The sequence below is a fragment of the Ursus maritimus genome, unplaced genomic scaffold (assembly GCF_017311325.1).
Source record: "Ursus maritimus isolate PB19 unplaced genomic scaffold, ASM1731132v1 scaffold_12, whole genome shotgun sequence".
Lineage (NCBI taxonomy): Eukaryota > Metazoa > Chordata > Mammalia > Carnivora > Ursidae > Ursus > Ursus maritimus.
Window position 1 is genome coordinate 49,124,418 of NW_024423564.1, and position 26,356 is coordinate 49,150,773.

The window sequence follows — 26,356 nt, forward strand, 5'->3', positions numbered from 1 at the left end:
TTAGTGGTGAAGATTCCCATGAATCCACTTAGAGTGAACTTGGACTCTATTTGTAGTATTTAGGCCTTAGAGAATTTGATGTGTTTCAATGGAGCAGAGATTTCTGGGCTTTGGGATGTACAGAAGGAGTGAGGATTAAAATCATAGCTAATTTTCCTGAGTAATAAAAACTGGGCGTATGAATATTCATGAGTCTCATCTAGTCCTGGTTAAAGGAGGCAACCTGATTTGGTATTTTGACTGCATCTGCAGGATGAGGGGATTGTGAAAACTACTTGGCAAGGGCAGAACAAGGTTACCCGTCCTCAGCTGTTCATGAAAAGAGGATATTTTATCTGGCAGAGTGAGCAGCTAAAGCTCAAAGAGGTCTTCAAAATAAGAGCTACTGCTACAAGTATTCTATAGCAACGTTGTTCATGAACAGTAGGGTAGAATGTTGGGAATGAAGAATACAAACTCAGTTGTCCCAATAAAGAGGAAGCAGGCACAGCTAGACTGGCTTCTGGTACAGAAGGAACAAGTGAAAGCAGTGGCAGGTGATGGTTCTTACTTTTTATTGACAGCCTACTGTGAACCAGGCATGGTGCTGGGGAAGCAGATTACCATCGTTCCTGCCTTCGTGTCTTACAGTCCAGTAGAGGAAGTAAGTGGTGTGGACATCATGCTTAGGGAAGCATTGAGGGGATGAGACCTCAGCAGTCATAAAAGGAGCCTTCAGAGGTCAAGGAAGTCTTTTTAAATTTTTTTTTGTTTTTGTTACTTTTTTAGGAAAACAAATGCAGTATCACCTGGAGACGGGAAAGGGTCTAGGGGTAATAAGGGGATTGGAGCTAGGTGTTGGGTCCAAGCGGGGAAGGGATGAATGACTAAGATGGATGTCAGGCAATCAAAAGAAAATCCAAAATAGGTAAAGCAGGTACTGCAAGAAGGGAAGTTGGCTCCCATTGTCAAGAGGTGATAAGTTAGCCAGCTTCTGAGGAGGTGGCCTTGTCTGTTATGACTTATAAACAGTCAAACATGGGGCACCACATCCTGGGTATAGCCAAGCCAACACTGAGGCTGCTGAGATGCAAGAAGCCATGTGCGAGGGTGCTGCTCCGCACCTAAATAGAGTAGAATAGATGTAAGGAAGGAACTTCAGCTTTTCAAAGAAAGCCTGAGGAAACTAAAGATGTTTGGAGTGGCAGGGAGCATAGATAAAGAATTAAACATGAATAAGCAGAGCAAATGCTCATGATTTCAACTTCTAGAGCTCTGAGGGACATCTGGTAAACCAACACTGTCTCGGTGCCAGTGTTTGGGTTGAAGTCAGGGTAAGGGGTGGGCCCGGGGCTTGACAGCCTGTTACTTTGGGAAGGGCGCTAAGCATTTTGAAAGCCTTCCCTACCACCTTTGCAGAAGGGCCTATAGTGAAGAGATAGAGGCAGTGATGGGGTAAGGGATGGTGACAAGCCAGCTTTAAATGAGTAAAACATGTGTTAAAGTTCATGTTGAGAAAAAGAGAATTATCTTCTAGGCTGAACTTGAGCTGTCTGAGGACCAACTCAGAGCCTTCCTGAGAAAGGAAAAACAGGATGCCTTGGAGAGAAGGGGGTGACACAAATATAACATTAGTGGTTAGGGTCTTAGAGGCCCAGGGTCTTCAGGGCAGGTTTCTGGTAACTTTCCATCATCCAGCTGCCCTTGATTCACTGAAAGGGTGAAGATAAAATAGGAAAAAGGTACATTTGTGTAGGCTTTCACAAGGACATTCATGACCATCTTGGGGGGCCTTCTATATTGGTGTTCACGAGGGTCTTTTATGTCTTCATCTGTAAAACTGGGTTGATCTGTTCTGAAAACTCCTGTAATGTTTACTAGTGTATCCGTCATTTAGATTCGTGCCCTCCAATACAGTAGCCACTAGCCATGTGTGACTAATTACAATCAAAACCACTTACTTCCTCATCACTACTACACACATGCCAATGTGGTTCATATCTACGGCATTGAACAGTGAAGATAAATATAACATTTCTACCTTAGGCCTATTGGATGCTACTGACCCAGGTGTATGACCTGTGTAGGAGCTGCCTTATAAATTGTTGCATGAGCAGTCCCTGGACTGTTAGTGATTGCTAGTAAGAGCCTTGGTTTCCACTCTGCCCTTTCCCTTTACTAGCCAACAGAGCCAAGAAAGTTGCAGGAACCCAGATTGGAGTCTAGGTGCACACAGTGTACAGGTGACCGTTGGACAACATAGGTTTTATCCGTGCGGGTCTATTTAGGTGGATTTTCTTCAGTGAATACAGTACAGTACTATAAATACATTTTCCGTATGATTTTCTTAACATTTTCTCTAGCTTTATTGTAAGAATACAGTATATAATACATACAACAAAATATGTTATCAATAAGAGTGGTCATCAGGCCAACAGTTAACGTTCTGGGGACTAAAAAAATACACCGATTTAAGCCTGTGCCCCTAACCCTCACATTGTTCAAGGATTAACCGTAATACTAAGGCTCTGGAGAAGGCAAGATGAGGTATCCGGGTTAAAGCCAATTCTCAGTTCCCAAGATTGACCCTGAGCGGCCTATCTGCCCTCTAGTTGCAAACCTGATGGCAGCACCCAGAGGTGTTCACCACTGGAGCAGGGGACTGGGGAAGTGGGACTCATTGGGGCCTGGGAACACATTGACTTTCCAAGCTTCACCACTTACAGCATGAGGGAGCTGCACCCCATCTTTAACCGATCCAGAGTCAGCTTCTTATCACAGGAGAAGGTGAGTGGGTGAAGGGAACTTGAAGGGAAAACAGAGAGAGAGATGTGCTGAGGCTCTAGTTCTTCCAGAGGGTCAGTTACAGGAACCTCATGTGAAGGGAGATACTCTATGTTGGCGGGTAAGTATCCCTCATGGGTGGGAAGGTAGTCCACTGGGAGGGCTGTCAAGGGGCTGACTAGGTGTCCTGGCTTTGAGTCAGGGCCCCTGCTCCCCAGCATCTTGTACAGATCCACTAGTTGTCCTGTCTCTGCTATGAGAGCTTTTGAAGGTGGTAGGCTTGAGGCACTGTACCCTGTGTCTTCCTCAGAGGTGTAGTGACCTTGGACTCCTTGTCCTTTGTCCGGCCAGTTGGGGTGACAGGGATGTCTGAAGACTGGGGTCACTTGATGAAGGACTTCGGTGATGACCAGGGTCTCAGGTTCTTCAGGATTGGGCCAATCTGTCAGGAGCCTGTCCAAGGGCAGCTGCGTCTTCTCCTGAGAAAGGGGAGGAAGAGGCTCATACAGCCATGTTACGTAAGTAGCCCTTGACAACTGACTTTTCCAGGGTTATGCAGCCTTGAAGGCTGCACTGCCTAGTTGGCTCAAGGTGGGACACTGGGGGCCGTTGCCTTTGTGACAGGAGTGAAGCAGTCAACATCGTCAGGGAGGAAGAGAGACAGGAGCCATGGACTCCTCAACCCCCCAGCCAGGGAGCGACTCTGCTCAACCTTCAGCCAGACTGTTTCTGAGGAGTCCAACTGCACTAGCTATTTCTCCAGGATAGAGGGCGAGGTAGGTGCAAAGGGAAGGCTGGGCTTGCTCCTGTCTGGGGGAGGAGGCAGAGAAGACTTTCAAGAAGTCTCACTAGAGCTAATCTTGAGAGAGATACTTTCCAAGTAGGGAGGTAACAGGCCAGGAGGACTGTTCTGTTCTGGAACCTGCTAGTTCTTTCCTTTGCCAGGCAAACTGAGGCTTTGGAAATCTGAGGTTGCCTAATGAGGAGATCTTTAAAGGATGCTAATGAGTTTGGGCTTTGATTAAAGGTTCAGGGTAAACTGGAAACTGGAGTAATTAATTCTTTTTCCTCTATGGCTAATTTTGTCTGCTACTTCTCTGCCTTCTCTTTGTCAATATCACATCAGTTACTAGCTCGTCAATGTCCTAATTCTTTCCTATCTTATTGTGGATTCCTGAGTCCAAGTGCTTTATGAACATTTCTCTTTCTGTGCTTTATTGGGCTCTACCTACCCCTCAAAACTATCTTTCACACTGACTGCTTGTTCTTTCTGAAGCAGAGTTCCAAAGCCGCTATCATCTAGACTTACATGTGCAGTGAAGCTTCTAGCCCTTAGACTGGTAGTCAGGTTCTTGCACCTTCCTCTACCTCCTCATGTCTCCATTCAGAAACTATTTCAGGCACACCATCCTGGTCTTTTTAAACACATTTTTTCTCAGTGCCACCACCACATTGGGCGCTTCCACTGCCAACCTCCACCCTGCTTTTGTTGGCTGCACCATTTCCTGCTTGATGCTCTTCCTCTCTCATGAAGCCCCTCCTGATTGTTTCCTCCACTGGACTCCTACAACAGCAAAGAACCACTTTCAGGTTCTTGGCACATGATATTTTATACTGTCACTTTTTCTTTTTTTTAACATGTCCATAAACCATCTACAATCAGGGATCATTCATGCCTTAAGAGAGGGGTAGGATGACAAAAAATAGCCTTAGACAGGGGAAACCCTGAGAACTAGTCCCAACTCCGAAACTCTACAGCTTGGGGAAACTCCATCAACCTCTCTGGCCTTTGTGCTCATCTGTCAAATGCCAAGTTGTGTAAGAGTGCTTAGGTCTGGATTGGCCTCTGATGTCCCCTTCTTTCCTCGAGCATGGCAAGATTCCAACAAGTGACTGATGGTGCTGTCTCAGGACAGACTTCCGCAAAGGACACTGACAAGCTGGAGGGTAAGTGTGTGTTTCTTTTTTAGGAGTGTGCTCTTTTCTGATCATTACCCAAACTGGCCGTGGCACAATGGTCTGGCTTGGTAGATGGTCTTTAGCTCGGGGAAGCATAGCTAACAAAGCATTGTTACCCCAGGTGTGGGAGAGACTACACAGGATGCGAAAATGGTTTGTTTTTTTTCATAAGGTGAGGCATTTGCTATGCCTTCTTGAAGGCTTTGACAGTATTGATAGAGCCGGCTCCTTAGAGCTTGTACAAAGCAGGGCCTCTGGCTAACAAGTCCTGGGGTAAGGCCTCTGAGACCACCATTAGTTCAGGTACCTCATGGACATGGTTTAGTTTCTACAAACTCAAAATGGAGAACATCCCAGTGATCCCCTTTATGATTTGGCCTTTTCTCTAGAACTTGAAGACATGTTATATTTTAGACACATCTTAAAAAGTGGTAAGGGAGCACAGGAGCTAAGGCCTGGGAACTCAGAATTCTGAGAATTTTGTTGGAGGTGAAAGAATATTGTTTCTAATGTTTGCCTCAGCCTATTACCAGGAGAGCAGTTTGGGTCTTTAAAAACAGTCCACCCACTTCAGGGGTCAAGTGACACGGGGTTCTGAGGCTGCCTCAAGGCCATCATCACAGATGCCATGTTTAAGCTAAATTTTATTTTCTAATTTACCAGTTATTTTTGCAAAAGATATATATGCACATAGTTTTGTTAGAGTTTGAAGAAACTTTGTAATGAAAATTAAGTGACCCTCTTAACCTCCAACCCGCTACTCAAAGGCAACCAGCATTATCAGTTTCAGATGTAGGCTTCTAGAAATACCCTCTACACATGCTGCAGTTGTGTGTGTATATAAAATCTCCCTCCTTTTTATACAAATGAGAACCCATTTTAGACAACTGTTACAAACTGTTTTTTTCACCTTCACATATCTTAGGGATTTTTAGACATGTGGATCTCTCTCTTTTTTTCAGTAGTTGCTTAAATCTTGTTGTATGGATGTACCCACGTTTAATCTGCTCCCCTGGTGGCAGGCTATATTATGCCCAGTTTTTTGGCTTCTATTTATAATGCTACAATGAACATACTTACACTATATAATTTTGGACACATGAATGGCAATTTCTATTATCTCTTCCCTGTGTTAATGTCTCTAAACCTTTGTGTGTCTGTCTTAGCATTTCTTCTAGGTTTTTACGGCTTTCCTAGGCCCTGCATGCCTCTGTTTCTCCTCATTCCCAACCAGAGGCAGACAGAGACCATGACGCCAAAGCTACAAGTTCGGGAGCCATGTGTCCGGGACTGACCCAGAGATGCTTCCCACTGTGCTATTTCAGGCTCTTAGGACGTGGGACTGTGGAATCTCAGCATTGGAAGAGAGGGATCGTAAAGCTCAAATGATGCAGCTTCTCGTATTTGAATCATCTCTGCCACCGGCAACAGCATCCTTATTGAGTGTGAGCACGTAGGTCATCACAAGATTGCCACCAAGTTAGGGCCCAGTGTGTGAATACCTCTTCAGTTAGCCTGTTCAGCTCAGAGGTGCTGACTGCTAGAAACACTCCCCTCACTGTATGCTTAAAGATCTTTTAGAGCATACAATATAATGTCAGATAGAACATCCTACTTGTGTGTGAATCCAGGACCCACCATTTACTAGCCAACTAGTGTTGGGCAAGTTACTTAGTCCTCTGTCCCTCAGTTTTCTCATCTTTGAAATGAGGATAATAGTGCAAACTCCTAGAGCTGTTGTATGGATTAGATTTTAATGCATGAAAGAGGTTTTTTTTTAAAGTGCCTGCTATATAAAAGCTACAGATATACCTCATTTTATCATGCTTGGCTTTATTGCACTTTGCAGGTACTGTGTTTTTTACAAAATGAAGGTTTGTGGCAACCCTGCTTCAAACAAGTTTACTGGCATCATGTTTCCAACAGTATTTGTTCACTTTGTGTCTTTGTGTCACATTTTGGTAATTCTTGCAACATTTCAAACTCTTTCATTAATATATTTGTTATGGTGATATATGATCAGTGATTATGACTAGCAGAAAACTCAGATGAGGATTAGAATTTTTTAGTAGTAAAGGATTTTGAAATTAAGGTATGTATATTGTGTTTTTAGACAGTACACTGCACACTTAATAGACTGCAGTGTAATATAAACATAACTTTTATATGTACTGGGAAACCTAAAAATTCATTTGATTTTATTGCAATATTCGCTTTATTGCAGTGGTTCAAAACTAAACCAATAAATCTGAGGTATGCCTCAGATAAATATATATAAACATGAATATATTACTTAATAATACAATTATATACTATATTATATATAATTATGTATCATGTATATGACATATATATATAATTAAATATATGTCTACATATATAAAAACTGTTGTTATTGTTCTTGCTATTGTAACTTAATAGGGACAAAATACCTCAATAGTGAAATATGTCAAGTGTGAGTCTTCCTGGGAAGAAAGTGAACCACCTTTGCCTTGTATGACCCATGTGCGTTACACGGCATTTTACTTAATCCCCACACCAGTTTACATGGGAGATACTGTCCATTCCTGTACAGAGGGTAAAACTAGGGCTCAGTTCATCAGGCAAGTTGCCCAAGGGCCATCCACCATAGTAAGTAGCAGAGGTGGGGTTTGCACCCAAACTTTATTTCAAAGGCACTAACAGTAGTACCTTCAGTTCCCACTGAGGCAGACATGGCTGAAACCCGCTCTCTCTCTGAGCAGCAGCTGGTACCACTGGCTTCTGGCCTGAGGAAGGGTGTGGATGAGAGAATGCGCTGTGTAACTGAGGAGGAGAGTCTTGGAGGAGAATGGCTATGAGGTGTGAGGGAGAGTGTGGGGCTGCCAGGGTGCTGGGCAATGGGAAGAATACTGGCATACTGCCTTTCTCCCCTTTGCTCCCCTGAAATGCACAGTCTTGCTCCATGTTCAGATGCCTCCAACTCCCAGAACACCCACCCAAGATGACCATCTTGCCCACGTGAGCTGTTCTCACTTCCTCGGGCTGTGCGGCAGTGCCCTTCTCATCCTTTAGTCTCCGCTCTCCCATCTGCCAGCCGAGCAGCCTCTCCTTCTTGAAAACCTTTTCCTTACACAATGGAATGACTTACTGGCTTTCTGCCAACACCAAAATAGTCTGAGCTCTATTTATCTGTTCTATGCTCAGGACAGGAAATGTCACGGTAAAACTCCAATTCTCTTGAATTTGGATGAGTCAAGCTAGTGCTCAGCAAATGGCAAAAATACTTGCTTTTTAAATTTCTTTTGAAGTAGTTGAGGTGAGGAGGGGAGCATAAGGCAGAGAGAGGAATGAAAAGCCATGGGTCTTTTTGGTCGTAAGCTTCAGAAAATTCTGTGCATAGGAGTGGTGACTCAGTAACCTAGCACAGGGGCTCCATCTTATCCATAGGAACTAAGCACCTAGGTCTCCTTGTAACTAGAATGGGAAACCTGCATCACTGGAATCCCATCAACTCACCAGTAAGGCTTTATAACCTTACCTCCACGATGGGATATTTCTTGGCCCAGGTGCTGTTCGCTGGGTCTGGAATTTCTTTACTACACCACTGAGGTCTGAGGGCCGAAAGAAGAACAAATACCCTATAGATAAAAAAATGACATCTGGTTAAGTGTGCCCACAGTGGCATGGAGGCATTGGTTCTTAGTGCACTGATTTCACTGTAGAGGCGGTTCAGTATAGGGGTATGCAAATGAGTAGCATAAAAACCCTGAAGGAGAAAGATGATGCATCATGCAAGGCTAGACTAGTTTTCTGTGGAGTTTGGATAGATGATAGACTCATGATGCCGCTGTTTGGGGTTTGCTAAATAAACTATGAAACTTTTACTCAGTGTAATGTTTAGCTGTCACTATCCAGCCATGCATTCATTCTGCAAACATGGACGGAAGCCCCAGCGAGTGATGAGCACATGCCACGTACTGGGGATGGAGGAGCAAACAAGAAGACATAGTTCCTGTCCGTGGGGAGCTTACTACTTAGTTTAGAATGTTGATAAAGTGTTCGCAGTAACAGGTAAACTATTATGCTAAAAGTAAAAACAAAACAAAAACAAAACCTTAAAAAGCAAAACAAGATACAAATGGCATAAGTAGTTTGAACATAACTGTATTTTTTAAAAATGCCTAGAAAAAAAAAAAGAAATAATCCAAACTGTTAACAGTAGTTGTATTTGATAGAAGAAATATGGGTCTTTTTTCTTTATCATTTCTGGGCTTTTGAAAATATTTTAAAATTGTTTACATTACTTTCATGACATGGAAGGAAAAAAGTCCTAAAAATGTTTCTTATAAATGCATGTGACTTAAACTTTTATTTTTAAAAAATTCAAAACTAATATGAAACATTTTTTAAGAACTAGCTTTAAAAAGCTTTGATGTTTAATAAGAATGGAGGTTTAGCCCTTTGAAGCAAGAGATAGGCCCACGTAACGGGTTTTTCTCCAAACAAATGTGAGCAGATCATGCAGATGAGGACAGTGCCCAAGGGATGGTGGGCCAATAAGGTGGAAGAAAACTAGGTCCCTAATGACGAGCACAGCTGCCAACCAACCTGGATGACTCACCTCAGGACTGTTCTATGGGAGAGAAACTATTTTATTAAAGCCATATATCTGGTGACTTTTTTTTTTAACAAAAAAGTCTTCACCCTAACTGATAATATTTCCCTCAAGAAGATGAGTTTGATCCTGCTTGACTCTATTTGAATTAAACTTTTTCAAAGTTTACCTAAAGAGAGCGCTGCTTTGAAGTATCTGTCACACAAGGGAGCTTCAATAAATGTAAAGCCTTTCAGACAAGTTCAATGGCTAGTAGAATGACTTTGAGCTAGTTTTATTTTGACCTCTTCTCTTTACACATTTGAAGAAATCTCTGTATTGAATAACTCATTAGAAGATTCTCTTTACAGAATAATACCCGTTTAAAGAAATTGTAGAAAATAGTTAAACAGAACTACAATCACCTGTTATTCTAGCCCCTGATAGAACCACCATTAATATTTTGGTGCATTATCCTTGGGTTAGAGAGTGTTAATCACTACCCAATACTCCTTTACCCTCTTCCTTAGGAAGAGGACCCTGATGTACTGGGATGACAGTGGGCCCAGATGTAAGACCACAATTTTTAAGTCTCCCTTGCCTCACCAAGTTCTGGGCAATGAGGTGTAACCAAAAGTGTCCTGACTTCTTCAGTAAAGTGTCTTGACTTCTTCACATAAAGGCTCCGGAACAGGGAAGCGTGGGCACCTTTCTTCCCCCCCGGTAGTTGTAGAATGCAGGCATGATGGCTGTGGTCACTGGACCATGAAGTGAGCTTGAGGATGGAAGCCAAGAGAGGACAGTGGCACGAAATGACAAAAGGAGCCTAGATCCCTGATGACTACAGAGCTACTACACCAGTCCTCGACCTGAGTTTACTTCCTTAACTTGGGTGAGAAACTGCCGGCCAGTTTAAGTCCTATAATCGGCTTTTTATGTTATACAGAAGCAAATTTAATGCTAGCTGATATATCTTGCATATGGGTATGTGTGTGTGTATGTACTTTTTAAAAGGTGAAGTTGTGTAATTCCTTGCAACCTTTTTAACATGTAATATTGCAAATATTATACCATTTAATTTTCTTCTATCTCTTTAATGGCTATAATACGCCATACAGCATGAGATATTGTGATGTAGGAAACCAGTCCCATGTCACTGGGCAAGTAGGTTCTTTCAAATAGTTCTCCATTAATGAACAATAATTCAGTGAACATATTTGCCACTAAATATCTGCAAATACTTATGATATACTTAAAATAAATTTCTACTTAGGAATTGCTAGATCATAGGTTTTATTTTTTTTCAAAAAATTTAACATATACTGCTGTCCAAGAAAGTTGAATAAATTTAGTCTGCTACCAGCAATGTTTGAGAAAGCCCATTTCTTTGACCCATAGTGGCAACAGCTGTTATCATTTAAAAAAAAAAAGTTACAGAAATTGGAAAATGTAACCAACTCACTTTTGCCGGAAGTAACGCATTGAGAAAATGCCCACTATGACGACAGCAATGCAAATGCTTGGTGCCACAAACACACTCCAACTGGCTTTACCTGAAAAGTTAGCAAACCCTGTGACTGAGTTATCTGCCACGAACATCTAAAAATACTGTTGCGTGAACCCTCTGGCACCTCCCCACAGCTACTGGATAGCTGGGCTCAGGAACAAGGCCAACTTGTTTTTGTCCCTTCGGTTAGGGAGAAGGGGCCCTAAGGGGACCAGCTCTCTGGTTCTAAGGAAGGGACTCCAGCCTTACAAGGGCTCCTTCCTCTTAACAGGGGCAGAAGGAGAAGGGGGTGTGGTATACAAAGCGCTGGCTGGGAATTGGGAGCCCTGAGTTCTAGTCCTGGCTTTGCCGCTAACTGCTACGGGATCAGTGGACTTCAGATTCTTGATCTATAAAAGGTGAATGATGACGTCTACCTTACGGGTTGCTGTGAAGATTAGTGATGGTACATATAAAGCACATGGTGATGTATCTGAACAGAAGCAGCCCCTGAGAAATGGTATCACTGGTTTTACCAAACCATTGGAAAAGCCTTCTGTCTTTCTAGGGTCTTTGAAACTGTTCGGATTCCTTGCTATGAATGTGTACTCAGCTATGTGTCAGGATTCTCCATTACTTCATCCAGTTATTGAGTATTAATGCATCAGGCCCTCTTAGGTGCTGGGATGCAGACGTCACTAGGCCATGGGCTCTGCTGTCTTAAGCCATGAATCTAGTCCGGGAGACAGATGTGTAAACATGTAAACAAACCATGATGCCATGGGGTATACATTTAAAAAGGCACGTAAGAGGCAGTGTAGCAGGGATCGGCATGGGAAATGACATCAAAGGCAGCTCAGGATGTTCTCCCAACGGCACGATGTGAAAAGCGACAGATCTGAAGGATGGAGCCAGCACAGCAGACAAGTTAGGGAAGCAGACTAGACAAAGCTAGGCGAAGGCATGGAAAGAAGAAACAGTGCTGCGCTGTCGGGCAACCGCAGGTAGTCTGGCTTTGCTTTCCAGGATAAATGATGAGCATGTGGCAGAGGATGAAGCCAGACAGATGAACAGGAGCAGATCACACAGGGCTTGGAGACGGAGCGGTTTGAATTCCGGCTTGAAGGCCCTTGGGGAACCACTGACGGGTGCCGCAGGAGGCCGACTGTCAGCGTGGAGCAGGCATCTTGCAGAAAGATTCTTCTAACTGTGTGCAGGACAGGTGGGGTTGGGGGCAGGGGAGGGAGGATGAGCAGGGAAGGATGAGAGGCCACAGCCCTGCCAGCCCCCCAGAGATGTGTGCCACCAGGGCTGAAGGGGGGGCGGGGAGCTGACGCAGGCAGCTTTGCTACCTCTCCGCACAATCAGCCCCATCTGACATTTCTGTAGCATCTGCCTTCCTTCCTTCCTGGGCAGATGGGACAAGTCTGGGGTACCACAGGTAGAAAGATGCTGGGTCATTAATCCAATTAATTGCTTACAAGTTAGCTTTCACGGGGTACTAGGGGATGGGGTTTGTCAGGCTTCCCAGCGGAGAAGTACCTGGCATAGAACAACAAAGTCCTGAATGATGGTTGCAGAGCAAGAACAGCTGGTTTCATGCTCGGAGCAGATGCAGACAGGTGCTGCCCGAGAGAACAGCACAACTTAGCCTGCGGAGGCAAGTCCATGTGAGCTATGTCCCTTCTTTATACACTCCGATTTAACCGAGGTCACTAAAACCTGAGTTTGAATTGTCATTCTACCACTTGCCACTTCCATGACTTTGGGTAATCTTTCTGTACCTTCTGGGCCTTATAAAAAGGCATCCTAATCCCTTATTCCTTTATTCATTTTTGAATTGAGTGCTTCCTGGTACTGTGGCCAGGTACAATCGTGTAAAGCAGACACCTTACGTGGCAGTGGTCAGGATTAAATGAGTAAAAGTATGTGTTATGCAGGCTGAATTGTGTCTTCCCACCCCAAAAAACCGTATGTTATTCTAACCTCCAGGACCTCAGAAAGTGACTGTATTTGGAAATGGGATCATTGCAGGTGGAATTAGTTAAGATAAGGTCAGAGTGTAATAGGGTGGCCCTGACCCAGTATGACTGGTGTCCTTATAAAAAGAGGAAATTTGAACGAAGACACATACAAGAAGAATTCCAGGTGAAGATAAAGGCAGAGATCTACAAGCCAAGGAGCACCGAAGACTGCGCCTCAGCTGGAGGGGGAATTCTATGAGCTGATTCTCTCAGAGACTTCAGAAGAAACAACCCTGCTGACACCCTGAACTCAAGACTTCCACCTTCCACAACTGTGAGAATATAAATTTCTATTATTTAAGCCACTCAGTTTGTGGTGCTTTGTTACAAGGGCCCCGGCAAACAAAACAGTATGCAAAGCACTTAACGCAATGACCGCTGCATGTAACTATCTGATATGCACTAGCTGCTATGGTTATTATTGAGATTATTCCCATTGGCCATTGGAACAGATATTTAGTGAACAAGTACCATGTGCCGGGCACCGTACTAGACCTCAAAGATAAACAGGTATCAGTTCCTGCCTATTGGATTCAGAGTTTCGAACAGGCGTCAAATGTAGTGCATTATGAAGGAATTATGGAGGTGCATTTGGGAAGGCTTCCTGGAGGAGGAAACATTCAGGCTGAGTTTTGAAAAATAAGTAGGTACTATCTCCAAGCAGACCATGAAGTGGTAGAGTACTCCAGTTAAAGGAAACAGCAAGTGCAAAGGGGTAGCAGCGAGAAAGTAATTAATGAATTAGAGAAACTCTGATCATCTCTTTGCCAGTCGTAGTGGGAGTGTATACCCATGTAGGAATCCAGGGTGGACATACCACCTTTAAAGTTGCTTCTTACCTTCCAGACAAAATTCCCTCTTGTTTCCTGGCGGGCTTTCACCAGCAGCTGTCAGAGCTGTCATCCATAGCACATATGTCACTCTGGGCTGCAGGCTGTCTATTGAATGTGAATTTAGGGATACCCTATAGGGAATTTCTGAAAGGAGGATAAAGATAAAAGAAGAAAGACACGTATTAAAGGAAATATTTGAATGCGAGCTTTTACTTATTTTTGTTGCTGTTGTTATGCTTTATTTAATTTGAAAGAGAAAAGCACGTTGCGGTTTTAAAATGGTTCTAATTCATCAGTACTTAATACTTTAATTGGCCCTAGATACTGTCATTTATGGAGGTCCTACTTCACAGCATACGTAAATAATTAAATATATTTTCTGTGGTAAAATCTTTTGAAAGAACTTTTATCATTCTGCTGGTTTCTTTTTTTTTTTTTAAGATTTTATTTCAGAGACAGAGTGTATACGCATGCCTGCTCTCCCTGGAGCACAAGGGTGGGGAGGGGCAGAGGGAGAGGGAGAAGCATACTCCCCGCTGAGCAGGGACACCCAGGGGGGCTCCATCCCAGGGGATCATGACCTGAGCCAAAGGCAGACACTTAACAGACTGAGCCACCCAGGCGCCCCTACCATTCTGCTTCTGAAATTATTTAGCTGTAGTAACTCATTTCATTTCCTATGACTACAATGTTTCCAACATTTTAAGATATATTTGAGAACTTTTGGGGAGGCAATTAAATACACAAATTGTTTTCAATGGAATTTTTAAGCAAGCTAAGTTCAGCAGTTAATGAAATAGTTAAGTAACATTAATTTTGATTTTCTGCTTTTTTTGGTAGGTTCTGGACACGGGTCTTTAATGGGTTTAATACGATGATCTACTTTAATTTGACATAAAATCTAAAAGTGGGAGCAATTGTACTTAGATTAGATTTACTCAGGAGTTTAAGCCTAGCCTATCAGTCCCTTTTGCTCTCAACACCCCTGCAGAGTCTCAGCAGGGAAGATTTTGGGTTCTGATGTTGTTTTTCTCCTCCTGCAGAACGTAGGCAATCTCCTCCAGGATCTGCTGGCTGTGAGTTTTGGAGTGACTTCTCAAAAGCTGGGGATGCGGGGGCAGGGGGGCTACAAGGTCAAGGGCAGAACTTGGGCAGGAGCAGCCTGCGGGCTCTTCAGGCGTGCCTGTGCTGGTGATCCAGGTGGAAACTAGAACCCAGCACTTTGAGCCTCAATATCAGCTACCAGCTCACAAACCCCAGGGCAGGTCAGACAACGTTCCTGTTTGCTAAACTTATTTCAACAGTCACAAATATTTATTGAGCTGGTGCTCTGGACAAGTCACCAAGGATACAAAGGCACAGAATCTGCATCAGTGGGGAAAACAGACCTCTTATGCTCCCATACCCCTGTTTACTATGGGTAACCAGCAAGAAGGAGTCCTGTACTATCGTGGCCACTCCACGCAAAGGGGCTGAAGCCTGAGCAGATCGCTTAACAGCTGTGACTATCAGGGCAATTTCTGTATTCAACATCCTGTTGCGAAAAAAGTACCACGTGGAAAGTGGCAAGCCAACTCTAACCTGATGAAGTTGCTTGCCCAGACTTAAGCAGTATGATGAAACTCAAAAATCTCTCCTTATTCCTGAGGCAGGAGAGTAAAACATTAATTTTGGAGAGACCTTCTGCTCATCTTGCTGCAGCAAAGCATCAGTGAGCATCAGAGTCAACTGTCCGACTGCATGAAGGCACCGTCGGCTCTGAGACCTCAGAATAGGAGGGAAGGGATCTGAATGGTTTGCTGGGCCAAAGAAGTTTACATGCAAACACACACACACACACACTTGAAGAACAAAAATATTAACTCTGTGGAGGGAGCAGTGAGGCAGGTGATGGCGCCAGAAGTTTGGCTAGCAAAAGAGGTTGTGTTGAGTAATGGGAGAAAGAAGTCATGCCAGAAATACTGGTTCTGCTGCCTGGTCTGGAGTGTGACCTCCAGCAGAGATAAAGGGGGGGCATTCAATCCGCAGGGGTCTGAAACTTTAGGCCGAGGTGGTGAAACAAGGAGGCAGCATTTTGGAAGATGGGATAGCTGCCAGTCCTTTGAAAGGCTGCAGGTAGGAAGGTCAAGTGCTACCAGACAAAACAGCTGCACGGACTGGAAACTAGTTCTAACCTAACAATCTACATTGGTTTACCAAAGTGGGGGGCAGTAGTCACTCATGTGTCAGTCAACAAATACTGTTTGTACGAAGCACCTCCTGCATGCCTGGCTGTATTGTAGGTACGGGGAGACAACGGTGAGCAAATTGCCATGGCTTCTTCCTTCATGATGCTTAGAGTCTGTTGACAAGAACAGCCCGGTAGTAACAACGCACAACGTGTGCGCAGGTGGAGACACGCGCTCTTGGTGCCCGTGGCAGTATCGGCGTGTTTTCAGAGGAGGGGCTGCGCAACAGAATCCCCTGTGCAAGGTACGAAAATGCAGATGCCCACCCCAGCTGCACCCCTCCTTTCTGCTCCGGCAGCACCACGTGCTCCTACTGCGCTCCCCATGCCCCCGTCGTGCAGCTGCCTCGGGGGCAGCCCCAAGAGACAGAGGACAGGGCCCCTTCTGCCTTGGCCCTCCATCCTCCTCCTCTGCGTGTGATGCCTCTCTCTTGGGGTCTTTTTCCCTCGTCCTCAACCTACAGCCCTCTACCCGTCTCTAGAAACTGTACTTGTGGATTTGCTAATGATTTCTGGTTGCTAAATACAATAGGGATCTACCGTCTCCCTCGGTGGACCGGGAGCTCTCTGAAGTTAGGGGCAGGTCTAATTCATCAGTAAGTGCTTCCGGAACAAAAGGAAACTTAAAGTGGTGTGAAATAGGACTGTGAATCTGCACCCCCTTTCAACTTATTTTAAAATGCCCTTACACAAGGGGCGCCTGGCTGGCTCAGTCCGTGGAGTGTATGACTCCTGATCTCAGGGTCTTAAGTTGGTAGAGATTACTAAATAAATAAATAAAGCTTAAAATGCCCTTACATAGACTTTAGACTCATCAGATTCGTAGTAAAATAAGGAAGAGATTTTCTTCAACACGTACAAGAGTGGCTTTAAGAACCAGCTGACTGTGTTGGTTGTTAATAGGCATCGTGGCTTAAATTCTGCTAAAATGACAGCTGGGGTGGGGGGAAGCAGCACATCTCACACAGAGAACTCCAATGGCCCACAAAGAGGTCAATGAAGTCATCAGGTTCTCAGGCGCATTTCCGAACTGACTTACCCTGACAGGCCCAGTAGGAAGCAGCCCTGTTCAATGATAGATTCTACTTATCGATGGTGGGTTAGTTAAGTGACTGCTTGCAAGGCCTTATAATAGAATTCTATAGAGCTGTTAAAAAGGAATGATGCAAACCCATACGGACTGATGTGGACCGATATATTATTGAGAGGTAAAAAGCGAGATGTAGATCAGAATACAGATGATGATCCCAAATATATGCTTGACAAGTGCATTAAGTTTTTTTCTGGAAGAACATGTGAAGAACTGCTATAGCCTAAGAATGGAGGAAGAATTTCCACTGTATAGCTTTCTGAACGATTTGAATGTTTTTTTACCACGTGCAAGTATTATTGATATAATAAAAATTAACTAGCATCAAGAGTCATAACTTTCAGAAAAGCAATACTGAAGATCTTCTAAGGTCAAGAGAAAGGACCACCCTGTACAGTTTCCCAGGTAAAAGTCACTCTGGCAGGCAGCTGGTACCCACATCTCAGGGTGGCTTTGCTGCATTCTCCCTGACCTAAGAGCTCTCATGAAGGAATAAAAATATTGTTTCTTTATGATAAATGCTCCTGAAAGAAAGCCAGCTGCTTATGAAATAAAAAGAAGGTCAAGCCAGGAAAAAAAACACGACTCTGAATAAATCAAAGATTAGAACATCAAATCTGGCAAGCGACTTGGAGCTCCGACATAAATGAGAGATGAAATCATTTGAGATAATGTCCCAGCCAAAATTTAATTGCTTTCATTTTAGAGTTATAGAATAATTATAGGTCATAAGAAGTTACTTAAACTGTATTGTATTTTACCCATTTTAAGGAGAACATAATATGCTATGATAGTATTTGCAAATGTGGGGATTCAAAATTTCTCCCAACTCAACCCTTGCAAACCTCAAGGGTCTATATGATAGTATTCAAGTGCTGTTATTGCTTTTTGAAATGCTATCTCCCCCTGTGAGCAGCTCCTGAGAGCCTAGTCCATTACCTTCTCTTCTTCAATTTGCTTGGCACATAACATATTCAGTAACTCTGTGTGCATGTGTGCATTTAGATATTTTATTTTTCTTCATTCAGTTAATTTCACAAATATTTACTGAGCACCTACTACGTGCCACTCACAGCGCTAGCACCTGTAAGTATGCACATGTGTGTAGTTACGTGTCCCCGACACCTAAATAAAAAAGACCCTACTGCATTTGTTTCTCACACATACCACAAAGTTGAGGCTGGGAATTGGAGTCCTGTTCCTTCCAGTATATTCTATAATGGAGGAGGCAGCCCATTTGCTCCTGGGCTGGAACTTCATTCCATGAAATTAATACACTCCCCTTTTCCTCTGAGATGGCATTAATGTGGGGGCCACTCAGTGGTGCTGCAAAGTAGAACACAGGAGGCTTTCGTCACCCTCCAAATCCAAACTGTTGAAATAAAGCAAAACTTGGCAAAAAGTGTCAAGACTCACCTTTGTGTTTAGAGTTAGCCCGGATGGAGCTGCCTCCTCTCTGGTCCCCCGACAGTGCATACACGCTGATTTCGTAGCAGCTGTAGGGCTTTATGTTCTCTGCAGGGAAAAGGGAGTTCTTACAACAGGTTTGGCATCACGTATGGGTCACTAAAGGGAGACAGTTAAGTATCTGATACGGATGCATTCAAGGCACTTCTTTGCTTTCTTTAGTTTGAAGATAGTTCAAGTACAGTCCGGACTGAGGGTAAAGGGATGACCTAGGTCACGAAATCTCAGCATCCGGTTTGCCACGTTGATGGCTTCTGGAAGCCACTGCTCCCACCTCCCAACTTCACCTCCTGGTGAACAGACAGGCCAACCTGAAGTGTCTTTCCAGGGTCATCACGATTAAGGAGACAAAAGCTATTGCACTTCCAACAAAGATTTAAATATAACCACACAGACTGCTTTTGAAACAGAACTCACTTTCAAGAAAAAAAACCTCACGGACTTCTACAAACAAATAATTTGCTGTTTACAGAGAAGTGTGGCTGGCGGTTTGCAGTCACAGAACCGGGACAGCTCTTCTCACTCCGGACATGCTTAGCGGGATCGGCCCCATGCGGCTGAGACTAACTGGGCACGCTCAGGGCAATCCAACCTCTCCTTCTGTCCCTCCTTCCCCGCGTTCCCCTCCGTGCTCCAGTCAGATTACACCTGCTTCACAGCCGGGAGGTTAGAAGACACCTGGGAATGTTAATGCTACTTCCTAGCTTTTAAAATGCCACACTTTGCAATTTTCTGTCCGTCATGACGTTGGCTGGCAAGCTGCTCATTCCTGTCAAAACTCCTTATTTCCATGAGTTTCAGATTCTACTTCCTGTAAAGAAAAGGCCCTTTTCATAGATACTGCCCATGACAGATCTTTAAATGTCCAAGGAAATTTAAAGGGAAATGAGAGAGAATCCCTACCAGGCAACTATAGGGCATATGGTCAGCGTAAGGACTCTCTCCCACAGTGTTTAATGCCCTGCCGTAGGCAGATCGGGTCCCCTCCACCGACAATTGATGAGGGCTTAACATTTCATTTTTGAGGAAGAGGAATTTTATATCACAGAATAATTTACTCAATCATGTTTTATATGAAAATCCATTGTCCCTTAAATAGTCCAGCAAGTACCCTACATAAAGCTCAGATGTGCAACCAGTACTGTCAGAAGAGACCACGAGGAGATTCAAACCCATGCCATGGTGAGTTCTCATTTGTATTCATGAATCAAGTGATACGGAGAAAAGGACAGCTTAGTCCAGTCATCCAAAGATTCTTCGCGGTGGCATGCAGACCCAGAAGCTGAAAGGGCAACACGGAACATGGAATCATATTTCATTTGGGAGAGGGTTGGGCCCGGCTGCTGTCTCTAGTCCTGCAAGTAGCCGACCAACCACCGTGCTTGTGCAGGTGTGGGAATTCCAGATGAGCTTATTAAGCAAATAGTATCGTTGCATTTTGCCATGCAAAACCTGAGCTCAGGGCAGAGGCTGTGGGCTTCCTCTTGTGAACACCCTACCTACCCTTAAAGGAGGAGGGAACAAAGCAGGGCTCCACAACTTAGCTGACATTTCCCTTTGCAGGAAGAGGAGAGCCCTAACGAGCTTATTCCCTGGTTCGGACCTTAGGGACTCCTGTTTTATTGGCTAATTCTTACACATACACGCCCTAATCATTAGCTTTCAAAAATTCATCTCAAAACTTCCTCAGCTTTGCTGTCCAGTGCACAACGTCCACATTCTTAAGATCTTTATCTCTTTCTACAGGCTGGCCCCAACTTCCGGGCTCATTTCCCACTACTCCTGTGCATACATATATACCTGGCACCCTTGGGCAAAGGCTCTGACTCCATGTTTATAAACTACCTCTTTGGTGCGTTTTTTGCAGAAAGCTGTTTTCACCTAATAAGTATGGGAGAAGACACACATTTATGATCAATAATGAGGAGTGATCACAGAGGAAATACAGTGGGAGCATGCAGAAGAGGGACCCAAATAGCCTAGGCACTGGGGAAAGCATTTCTAGATACCTACGGATTTCTACCTATTTGTAAAAGGAGTGGCTCTATGTGGTCAGAATCATTTTTACCCACGAAAGACAGTACTGATGGTCTCTAGCCTAGGCCCCACCAACCTATAACCCAAGAGCTGGATTGTATTCTGGCCTCCACAACATACTCCAGAACACGCAATGCTGCCCCAGCCAGATGCTGGGAAAGCGCTGGTCAGGATCTGATGGCACGGAGTCACCTTACTGACTGGAGAGTGCCATACTGAATCCATACGTATGAATTACTTAATTTTTTAAGTGTTTATTTCCAGAATGTAACATCAATAGCTAACCCACAGTGTTTTCAAGCAGGGGAATAGCTTTAATTAATGAAGTTATTTTACCCGGTATTGTACTGATTTCAAATGAGTATTTCTAAAATGCTTAAAAATGTTTTAGTTCCCTAAATATGCAAAACATTCTTTCTTGTCATCTCTTTTATGGTATTTGAGTAGTATTACAGAAATTCTAAAAGGAAGAAAGTATAGGGACCACAGGGCTCAAACTATCTCACAGAGGTCAATCCTAATATAGTTTATAATAAGCATTTACAATTTTGTAGCAGTTTGTAGTTCAGTAAATGTCTTTTCTATCCACTGTTTCATTTGATCTGATGGGCATAAGAGCCCTAAAGGGAAGTTGGTTCTACTGCAACAATCTAGGGACAGGGAATGCATCACCCTGAGGGCCACTTGATTGTCCTGTTAGAGACTATCACATGTAAGGCAATTTCTTTCTCAAAACTGAACTGATATCTGCCTTATAATTTCCATCTGGAGGACTCAAATTTGTTCTCCAGAGCAACAAAGGACACATATTCTTTCTCAGGTATACATCAAAGCCAGCAACAGCCATCAAACTGCTCACCCCCATCTAGAATTCTCTTCTATAGGCTACATGGTTCCCATGTTATTACAATTACTATTATTATTTTAAAGCAGGCTCCACACCCAGCATGGAGCCCAGTGCGGGGCTTGAACTCACAACCCTGAGATCAAGACCTGAGCTGAGATCAAGAGTCAGATGCTTAACCAACTGAGCCACCCAGTTGCCCCTAAATGATTCCCACATTAAAAGTTCCAGACCCCTAATGACTTGTTCATCTTCCTCTGATGTTCACTGGGTTATCTAGACAACACTATCTTTAGGTGTAGTGATGACAACTGAACACAACCCACTAGAAGTCTGAACAGCTAAACTGTGAAAGAGATCCATGGTTAAGGGCTAGCTCACGTACTTACTGTTTTGTGCTGTGTTCTGCTCATTTCATTTGTCTTTTTTTTTTAAAGATTATTTATCTGTTTATTTATTTGACAGAGAGAGAGAGAGAAAGTCAGAGAGAGAGGGAACACAAGCAGGGGAAGTGGGAGAGGAAGAAGCAGGCTCCCAGCGGAGCAGGGAGCCCAATGCGGGGCTCGATCCCAGCACCCTGGAATCACGCCCTGAGCCGAAGGCAGATGCTTAACAACTGAGCCACCCAGGCGCCCCTCATTTCATTTGTCTTGTCTCCATAGGCAGGGTATGCGTATCGTCTCAGGCAGGTGTAATGATGGCCATGGCGTCATAAAATATTATAGAATTTAGAGTTTGAAACCTATGAGAATCTTAGCCCTATCAAGTATAATAACAACAGTGACAGCTAAATTATCAAGTACTTAAAATGCATGAGGCACTGTTCACAATGTTTTCTCTACATTTATTCAGTTAGTCCTCACAATAACCCAACGAGGTAAGTATTACTATTTCCCTCATTTGACAGATAAGGAAACTGAGGCAGAGAGAAGTTAAGTAATTTTCTGTAGGTCACACAGCCTTAAGTGACAGAGACAGGGCTTAAACCCAGATAGTCTGGTTGCAGAACCTGCACTTTTTACTATGCTAAGCTTTTTCCTAAAAGTGACACTGACGAAGTTCTGTCCGATCATTTTAATATCTTTTCAGATGCTTTCTATCACTTGATAGAAACCACTGACAGATTTGGATTTGAGGACTGAGATGCTGATTACCATATAGATAATTCTGGATTTATTATCACACAAATAATATGCAGCAGAATTGAGAATGAAAGATCTCCTGATTTCCTCATCTGTACAATGGGTATAATTAAACACTCACTGCATATGATTGTTCTGAGAATTACATAAACTCCCAAATGAAGGGTGCCCATCACACTGACTGGTTACTACTTAACTTTCAGCCATGCTTGTTTGGTTCAATGATACATTTGTCTTAAATGGTTCTGTGTGAGGCACATGAATTTTCCATAAGTACTAGAGTTTTTGGTCAATCAGTTGGTCTTCTGTAGCTGCAGTGCTGTATTCTAAGGTGCTGTCCTGAAGGACTCTAGGTCACCACTGTCCCTTTTATGCAGCTGCCTATAATTGAAGAAGGTTCTGGGTTCCCAACTGTGATTTCTTATAAAAAAAAAAAGTGAACTTAAAAGCTTTCGAAAAGGTGAACAATTAAGTACCTGAAATCAGAGCAGACACATTGTAGGGGGTAGTCCGCAGCCAGTTCAGGGGGGGCTGCGTGCCACCCCTGGGATGAAGTTCCCTCCATTCCACCACATACTCCTGGACAGCAGGTGCAGCTTTCCCTGGAGGCTCCCACGTCACCATAATGTTGTCCACACCCTTCGAGTTTGCAGACACCTGGCGAGGAGCCGGCAACCCTTTTTGGGGAAAAAGGGGGAAGCACAAAAACAAAATCACAGGTGGATAAAGATATAAAAAACAATTCATTCCGGCAAAATTTTACGAAGAACCAATTTCTCGTTAAGAACTTCAGATTTGTTCTTTTAAGTGCAAGGACCCCTGTGCAGGGTTATTTGTGGAATTATTTTCCCCTTCATCTTGCACTTCTGTGTCCCCAAAGGTACCTGCTGTAGTGACATATGCATCTTTCTAATCTACCTCCCAGATGTTTATTTAGAGATCTATGCATCCTTGAAAGTTAGTGTGGCTTTGTGCTTGTGTTCTGTGTTTCCATGAAACGTGCTGGGAGTAAGTTTAATGCTTTTTCTTACTTTTTCCTTCCCACTCAATATTATATTTCAGAATATGTCCATCCTGCTGCTATATGTAAATCCAGCTCATTCCTTCCAACAGCTACCTCACACCTCTTTCTGTCCAGTCTCCAAGTGACGACGAGGAGGATCCTTCCAACTCCTTGCTAACACAAACAAGGATACAATGAACATTCTCTTGCATGTCCTCATGTGTGCCTGTGCAAGAATGTCTCTGGATATATCTGCACAGAGCTACTCAATTATAGAGTAAATCCACACATTCGTTCATTAAACACGCCCAGAGTGATCTCTAAAATAGCCAATCAGTTGACACTCCAACAAGAAAAGCATGAGGATTCTTATTTCCCCACCAACAGCTGGTATTCTCTGACTTTCAAATGTTTCCCAATCTGGTACATGCAAAGGGGCATTTAACTGCGGTTTTATTTTGGTTTTCTGGTATCTTTTTTTTTTTTTTTATAAATGGTTTTCCAATTTCTTATGAAGCTGAGCTTTTCTTTATATATTACGAGCAATCTGACTTCCCCCTCTGTAAACTTCCTGCTCATATACTTAACTCATGTTTTCTGTTGAGTTTCCTGTCTTTTCTCTGATTTACAGAAATAGGTTTTATATTCTAGATATCAATCATTAGTTTTCAGCACTAGAAATATACTTCACTCCTTCAACTCCCTGATAACTTTATGATGTGTTCATTGCACATAAATATTTACTTTGATGTAGGTAAATTTATCTATGGCTTGTACATTTTGAGTCTTGTTTATGAAATTCTTTCATCCTGGGATCACAAAGATACTCAACTACATTTTCTTCTATTGGCTTTTGGTTTTACCTTCCCCCATTTAAATTTTTAATCCAAATCTAGCTAAAAGGCTTTTTTTTTAAGGGAATAGATTTTATTGTATCTTTCCATACTGTGAGTCGATTTTTGCAAATGTGATACCATCCCTAACATATACCAAGTTCCATATATTCATGGGTCCATGTCTGGGGTCAACTTCTTTGCTAGAACACACTATTGACATTACTAGGTACTGTGATGTCTGATTACCTGGTTGGTAAAATCCCTTCCTCATTTTTCCCTTCATTTTTCAAAGTGGTCCTGGATATTCATGACACTTTATTCTTCCATATAGCTTTTAGAATCAGTGTATCAGAGTCCCCAGAAATTCCAGCTGGTATTTTTTATTGGAATTAAGTTAAATTGTTCCATTCATAAGTATACTGTTTCATTGAAATTATTCAGGTCCTCTTTAAAAGCCCCAACTCCTCCATTCTTTGTTACAGGTTAATTCCTAGACACTTTATACCTTGAGTTTGCAATTTAAAAGGCATCTTATTTTCTACCACTTATCCTACCATTAATTTGTGTGTGTTATTCTTATTTCTAGTGAACCTGCTAAAATTTCTAATTAGTTCTAATAATTTATCTATTGCCCTTGTTGAATTTTCCATGTAGTAAACTTATTAGCGGTACACGTAAAATATCTCCTCCTTCCAATCTTTAAATTAAATCTTTTATTCCTTTTTTTGTTTTCATCTTGTTGCAAATTTTAAAGAGAATGTGCCTACGTATCTTTATTAGGATGATATTTGCTGTAGGTTTTCGGTAGAAAGTCTTTAAAAACTAAAATTTTTCTTTTTCCTTCATAGTGCTCCAATAGGTTTATTTCTATAAAGTACTGTTTATTTACTAAAATATTATTTTTCACCAAATACTTTTCTACATCCATTAAAAACATATCCCTTTTCTCTCTTTTTTATTATTGTGGTGAATTACGTTAATACATTTTTCTGATGTTGATCCATCTTTGTATTCTTGGGGTCAATCCTGTTGATCATTCTGCACTAATTTGTTTTCGTCTCTCCCCCCCCTTTTTTTTGCAGAAACTTTTAAAAAACGGATCTTATGCCTTAGAGAAGTGCTAAGTTCACAGCAGCATGAGTGGAAGGTGCGAGGTTTTCCGTATCCTCCCCACCCCCACATGCGCACAGCCTGACCAGCTGCTGACATCGCTCCAGAGCGGTACACCAGCGTGGTATACGCCACCGAAAGATTTTTTATAAACATTTTCAAGTATTTTCCCCCTTCACTTAGTTTTTTCTGGTACTGGGGCTCCTTTTAAGTAGTTGTCATAACTTCTCTTTCTATTCTTTCCATGTTTTAACTTTTCTCATGTTTTGACTTCTTTCCCCGTTCTGGATGCCTTTTGGAAGAGACTCTCACGCAATCTTCTGCTCACTCATTCAGTGTTCAGATGAGTCCTTTCTGCTATCCAACCCATTGGCTGCGTTCTTGATTTCAACAACGAACTTTCCATACTGAATCTCTTTATCTGGGGCTTTTTCATAACCATCTAATTCTGACTGAGTTATGTTTCTAGCATCCTCCCTAATCTTTCTAAGGATACTTGTTATGCTTATTTAAACTCTCATTCTTTCTGTTGCATTAGTGAGATTTCCTACGGTACAGGTTGCCTTTACCAGAATGTGTGCCTCTCAGTTTCTCCTAATTTTCTCCTTTGGGATCTTGTGTTATTTTCTTGGATTGCTCAGCAGCCTTGGCCTTTATCTTTCTGTGGGAGGAGAGTGAAGGTTTTCCCTTAGCTTGTGCTTCTCCAGGCAAGTTCAGGTGGGGAGGAGGAGCTATTCAGGGTGGAAAGCTCCAGGCCAGAGAGCCTACGCAGGGATGTAGCCTGAGCTCTACCTGTCCCCAGGCTTCCCTGAGTTACACCTGGTACCTTCAGAACCTACCCATGCCTCTATGGCTGGCACTGCTCTTCATGGGGAATTGAGGCTGTTACTCTCTTTTGTAATTGCTGGGCACATGGGGTGGATGGCAGGAGACATCTCAAGAGCCAGCCAGCTCACAGG

The 26,356-nt window shown here is 43.0% G+C and overlaps 1 protein-coding gene and 1 long non-coding RNA gene across 4 annotated transcripts in view; one reads left to right on the forward strand and one right to left on the reverse strand.

Moving 5' to 3' along the window:
• Positions 1 to 2,318: 2,318 nt before the first annotated feature.
• Positions 2,319 to 26,356, reverse strand: part of IL12RB2 (interleukin 12 receptor subunit beta 2) — an 80,217-nt gene continuing 56,179 nt past the window's right edge. For 2 of the 3 annotated variants that reach the window (XM_040627155.1, XM_008690739.2), the window contains exons 10-16: positions 22,925 to 23,125; positions 18,375 to 18,473; positions 18,126 to 18,284; positions 13,648 to 13,785; positions 10,761 to 10,851; positions 8,243 to 8,342; positions 2,319 to 3,242 (exon numbers count right to left, since the gene is read on the reverse strand). In XM_040627155.1, coding sequence (XP_040483089.1) covers positions 2,700 to 3,242; positions 8,243 to 8,342; positions 10,761 to 10,851; positions 13,648 to 13,785; positions 18,126 to 18,284; positions 18,375 to 18,473; positions 22,925 to 23,125 — 1,331 coding nt within the window. In that variant the 3' untranslated portion in view covers positions 2,319 to 2,699. The remainder of the gene's footprint in view (positions 3,243 to 8,242; positions 8,343 to 10,760; positions 10,852 to 13,647; positions 13,786 to 18,125; positions 18,285 to 18,374; positions 18,474 to 22,924; positions 23,126 to 26,356) is intronic. The other variant, XM_040627156.1, reaches the window with a different exon arrangement.
• Positions 3,150 to 7,024, forward strand: LOC103663035. Its single transcript, XR_568639.2, has 4 exons — positions 3,150 to 3,281; positions 3,388 to 3,539; positions 3,890 to 4,710; positions 5,889 to 7,024. It is a non-coding gene; the product is annotated as an uncharacterized LOC103663035 (long non-coding RNA).